The sequence below is a fragment of the Alexandromys fortis genome, unplaced genomic scaffold (assembly GCF_014885135.2).
Source record: "Alexandromys fortis isolate MF-2015 unplaced genomic scaffold, M_Fortis_MF-2015_v1.1 scaffold_140, whole genome shotgun sequence".
In the NCBI taxonomy this organism is placed as follows: Eukaryota; Metazoa; Chordata; class Mammalia; order Rodentia; family Cricetidae; genus Alexandromys; species Alexandromys fortis.
In genome coordinates this window covers 1,464,951-1,470,690 of record NW_026068048.1, presented here as the reverse complement: position 1 = coordinate 1,470,690, position 5,740 = coordinate 1,464,951, and the positions used below count along the sequence as shown (strand labels likewise).

Sequence of the window (5,740 nt, the reverse complement as noted above, 5' to 3'; positions counted from 1 at the left end):
GTAGGCTGTTACAGTTTCCCACTGACTTTAATGGCGGGACATGGTGGCAGCAAGAGACGCCCTAAAGGATCTCCTGCCCTCCACACGCGATCATTCGTACCTCCATGTGGGGAAGCAATCCAGTCTTCCCTTGGTAATCGGGATCATTCTCCCCTCCTGACAGTGTTATTCCTTTCTTAGCCTGTTGACTTCAGGGCAGCAGAAGCCCAAGGTGGCCAAAGGGAAGCCTGAATTCCCAGCTCCGTGGCATGTTTGCTGTGGCTCCAGACAGTTCTCCCCCACCTGGGACCCAGACTTCCAGGCCAGCAGAACATAAGGGCACAGGAACAAGAAGTAAAAATTTGCCTAGTGGATCCCTAGGGGTGATAGTGATTGGAATTAGTCCTTCTCCACCTCTTGATTCCTGGACCCATGGGTTCTGGCAATAGGAGAAACAGTACCTTATATTGAACCCTGATTCAAAGCATATACTGTCTTCTGGAGTGTCTGGGACCAGCCAGGACATAAACTATTTCTCGCGCCAGAGTGAAGGTGTGGGAATAAATGAGGTACAGTTCACACGACAATATCAGGAGTCTCAGGGTTCATTCAAATCCTGAAGATCACCTGAGTTTATTAGCCAAATGGCTTTTATATCAAAACAATAACCGAGGGAGGGGGTCGTTAGCATTCTGCTTCCTGGGTAGGGTTGGAGGGGACGGGGAGACTGAGGTCATGTTCGTAACTATTGTCTGTTTTGTCACGCCCATACCCATGTTGTCTGTGAATTCCGTGACGCTGACTCAGAGCCTGACTTTCCACTCCTACAGCTTCTCACCCCGTGAATGTCCTGGCAGTAGTAAGTCCTCATCTGGACCTCAAGGTTTCCCAGCATTCCTGCGTTCATATGGTTTCTCACCACCATTAGTTCCTTGATAGCGGTAAAGTTCGAGCCCACGTGAAAGACCTTCCCACAGTTCTTGCATTCATAAGTGTTCACATCAGTGTGAACTCTTTGATGGTCACAGGTCTGCTGCTGTGGGATATTATTATTTTAAGTAGGCAGAGCTGTGTTGCATTTGTTTATGCTGCGTTTGTTTAATGATGTAAAGATGTGTTGCTTTGCTGGCCTAAGCACCTGATTGGTGTAACTAAAAGCTGATTGGCCAACAGCTAGGCAGAAGAGGGATAGGTGGGACCAGTAGGCAGTGAGTGTAAGTAAGAAGAGGAATCTAGGCTCTAGAGGGAGAAGAGAACGAGAGAGAAAGAGAAGGAGATGCCCGGGGACAGCCCAGCACCCACGTGGCAGCTCACAACTGTTTGTAACTTCAGTTCCAGAGAATCTGGCAACCTCACACAGACATGCATGCAGGCAAAACATCAATGAACACAGATAGATAGATAGATAGATAGATAGATAGATAGATAGATAGATTAATTAATCTGGTCAGCATGGATGAATATAGCTTTATTATAGTAAATATATAAGACAGAATTATCCCAAGTTATAAAGTTCATAAATGACAATAATCTCAGAATAACATGCACACGAAATACTTAAATGCTTTAAATATGTACATTTACTCACCATTGCTGAACATAGAATACTAAAAGGTACCGAGAACTGAATCTGCACGATACTCAGCACTGACCTAAACATACGTTTGCATCACCCAGAACTGTCATTCACCCACAAAACACACCTGAAAAGGAGCTGGCATCACTCTTCCCTTTAAATGTCCAGTTCACCTCTCTTGAGATTCTTCATTTCCTTTACAACTGAAACTTTTCAAATGCAAGAATTATGCTAAGAGTCCCACACGGTTCCCTTTTCTTCCATGGTATATATACATATACATGTTATATATGTAAAATATATTATGTATCTCCTATAACCTTAGTCAATCATGGTTTTCTTTTTCCTTTGAGACAGTCTCATGAATTCCTGGCTGGCCTTGAATTAACTATGTGGTCCCAGCAAGACCCTGAACTTTTGATCCTCTATCTCCACCTTCTGAGTATTAGCATTTCAGGCACGGACTGCGATACCTGATTGTGCAGAACTGGAAACCAAACCCAGGGCTTCATGCACGCTAGGCAAACACCCTACCAACCGATCTACATCTCCAGGCCCTCACAGGACTTTTTAAATGAAATTCTGATGTTTTAAAAATTCTTTTGGACTTTGCATGTTGTGTTAAAAAAAAAAAAACAAACACTTTTAAGTTTTCCTAGAAAATGTGCTCCACATATAAAAATCATGTCTCCAATATTTTACACATTTACATTTCTTTGCAAATACTCTAAAATAGAGCTATAGCCACGTCTCTTGTAAGGCGTCCTTACAGTACATAAAAAACCCACCAGTAAAGTCTTTCCTAAATTAACATAGACTATATCATGACCCTGGATGACAGGCATATTATTTTGCCCAGAGGTCTTCTGGTATTACACTTAGGGATTTTTGAAAAGAAATTATCGTAATGAGTAGAAATAAATCAGCTTTTCTTGCTTCTGTGTCACACGCTGTCACAGCAGTGAAGAGTACGCCCTGGGAAAATGCGGTCTTCATAAGTTCCCTCACCAGGAAGGGCTGGGAAACAAGAGCACTCGTATAGCACGCGCAGGCTCTGGGTTTCACACCACACAAGAGTACAAATGTCCAGCTGTCGACCCAAGTTCACACGATCATTGAGTCACTCTTCTCACACTTATGGGCGCTGCATCAGTATGGACTTCTGTCGCACGAGAGGCGAGTCCAAACTAAAACTCTCCACATTCCCTGGACATCAGCGGTTCCCTGCTGTATGCGCTCCCAAGGCCATGGTTCTGAAAGGCTTCTCCATACTTCTTGTCTCTTTTGAGTATGTTCTACCAATTAAGTTCAGAATCACGAACAAGTGTTCCTACATTCCTTGAACTCATTTTCTTAGCCAGTATTTCACAGATGTCCATTAAATTCTGAAGCATAAAAGGTCTTTCCATACTCCTTATATCCGGTTTCCTCTCATGAATATTCTCACTTTGAGCAAGATATGAACCCAAGGCCTTTCCCCATCGCTTATACTTGTCGGGTTTCCTACCACCATGGACTAACTGACATGGATAGTTGTAGCGAGTTTTCCATCCCACCAGCCAGCTCCCAAATCATGACATGGAGACTTAGGAATTATGAAAGCACAGCTGACAGCTTAGGCTTGTTCCTACCTGCATCTTATAACTTAGCCTGTATCTTTTAGTGCCCTTTCTGCCTCGTGGTTTTATCCCCTCCTCTCCACAGAGCCCATCCTGCTTGCTCTTCATCTGGCTAACCATTCCGCCCTTCTTCCCAGCGTTCTCTCTACCTTTAAAATCTCTCCTGAGCCATTGACTGTTTAGCTTTTTTATTAAACCAATCACAGTGACATTATCTGCACACAGTGTAAAGGGCTATCCCTCAAGAGACAGTGGCTTGAGTTACAGAAGAAGGCTTTCCTGAAGCTCAGTCAGGTTCCCTACCAATGTGGGCATTCTAGTGCTGTGTAAAATTTGAGACAGAAACAGGCTTCTCCAAGTGTTCTGCCTCAACCTGACTCCTCATCGGTATAAATCTTCTGACACTGACTGAGCTGAGCCATGAGCAGAATCTTTCCAACACTCCTTAAATTGATAAGATTATTGACCAGTGTGAACTCCCTCATGTTCAGTAACGTCTGGCTGCCAACCGAAGAAGGCTTTTCCGCACTCCTTACACCCTTGGGCTGTTCTGCACTGTGGATCCTCTGATGTTTGATGAGATGCGACTGCTGGATGAAGGCCTTCCCACACTCACTGCACTCATAGGGCCTCTCCCCGGTGTGAATCCTCTGGTGCCGAGCCAGGTCTGAGGCAGAGGCAAACGCTTTCCAGCATTCCTGGCATTTGTAGGGCTTCTCACCAGTGTGCAGCCTCTGGTGTCGCGTGAGTTCCGAGCTGTATCTAAAGGCCTTTGGGCACTCGCGACACTGAAAACGTTTCTCCCGAATATGAATTGTCTTAAGATCTCTGTCACCTGAACGCCAGCCGAAGTCCTTGCCGTTCGCTTTATATTCATGTGCCGTCTTCCCAGGCTGAAACCGAGTAAGATCTGCACCACAAGCAAAGGTCTCCGCATACTCCTTATCCTCCCAGAATTTCCCGCCAGAACCAGTCAGCGACTGCTGAGGGTTTTCTAAAGCAGAACCGAAGGCCTTCTCACCTCCGCTGAACTCGTGCGGCTTCTGACTGTGACTTTTCTGATGTTGAGTGAGGTGTGCCCCGCGAGTGAAGGCTTTTCCACACTCCTTACACACGTAAGGCTTTACTCCGGTGTGAACTCTCTGATGCCGGCCAAGGTCTGATCTGCAAATGAATCCCTTCCCGCATTCCTTACACTTGTAGGGCTTTTCGCCGGTGTGGATCTTCTGATGGCGGGCCAGATCGGAGGGACACCGGAAGGCCTTCTCGCAGTCCTTGCATTTAAAGAGCTTCTCCCGGTTGTGAATTTTCTTCAGGCTGCTGACAATGGAGCGCAGACTGAAGGCCTTGCCACATCCTTGGCACTCGTATATTTTCTTACCGGCGTGGACTGTCTGGTACCGAGGAAGTTCTGAATCTGGAAAAAGCGTCTTCCCATTTTCCTTATCTTCAAAGAACTTCTCACCGATGTATATTAGCTGCCGTTGGGTATGATCCAAGGCAAAACTGAAGGAGTTTTTGCATTCTTTGCACTTCCGCAACTTATCACCAGTGTGGATTTTCCTGTGCTGGCTTAATTGCGAGCCACACGTGAAGGCCTTCCCACACTCCTTGCACACGTAAGGTTTCTCACCAGTGTGGATTCTCTGATGTTTGATGAGATGCGACTGCTGGATAAAGGCCTTCCCACATTCGCTGCACTCATAGGGTTTCTCACCAGTGTGGATCCGCTCGTGGCGCGTGAGGTCTGAGCCGCAGCTGAACGCCTTCCCACACTCCCTGCACTGGTAGGGCTTCTCTCCGGTGTGGATCCGGTGGTGCCGAGTGAGGTCTGAGCTGTAGTTAAAGTACTTCCCACACTCCTTACACTCGTAGGACTTCTCCCCCGTGTGAATCCGGACGTGGACACTGAGCAGCGAATGGAATCGGAAGGCTTTCCCGCACTCCTTGCACTGGAAGGGCTTTTCCCCGGTGTGGATCCGCTTGTGTCCGGTAAGGCTGGAGCGGAAGCTAAAAGCCTTGCCACACTCCTCGCACTGGAACGCCTTCTTCGCGGCGTGAAGCGCGCGGCACCGCGCCAGTCTGGCACCAGGAGGAAAGCTCTTCCCACATTTTTCGTCTTCTTCGAATTTCTCACCCGGGTGAATTAACCGGAGTTGGGTGGCGTCTGCGGCAAAACCACAGGACTTTTCACACTTGAAGTCGTCTGCTTTCTCTTCTATATGTAGTCCTGGCCACTGATTAAAAGCTGTGAGCTGACTCAAAAGGGGCATTTCTTCACAGGTAAGCGCTATCTGCTTAAAGAATCCCTCTGGACTCTCCTTTTGTGCTGGAACTTGACCTTTGCCCTCCCAGTCGGCTCTAGGACAGGAACCTTCGAGGCCGTGGTTTGTATTGGTTTGCATTACTTCCCACTGGGATAACTGTCTTGCACATTTGCTAGTTTTTGGTAGAACTTTCTTCATCTGCCACATGGAATCTATATCTGAAAGATGATAATGTAAATATATGCTGTTTTACTATCCATATAGAAAAAAATGCCCTCAAAAGCCAATGGTAAAGCCGG

The 5,740-nt window shown here is 46.6% G+C and overlaps 1 protein-coding gene across 10 annotated transcripts in view; it reads right to left on the bottom strand.

The window, feature by feature from the left end:
* Positions 1-1,432: 1,432 nt before the first annotated feature.
* The window catches only part of LOC126486709 (zinc finger protein 345-like), a 16,273-nt gene continuing 11,965 nt past the window's right edge, over positions 1,433-5,740 (bottom strand). For all 10 annotated transcript variants that reach the window (XM_050119088.1, XM_050119082.1, XM_050119087.1 and 7 more), the window contains one exon: positions 1,433-5,659. In XM_050119088.1, coding sequence (XP_049975045.1) covers positions 3,543-5,659 — 2,117 coding nt within the window. In that variant the 3' untranslated portion in view covers positions 1,433-3,542. The remainder of the gene's footprint in view (positions 5,660-5,740) is intronic.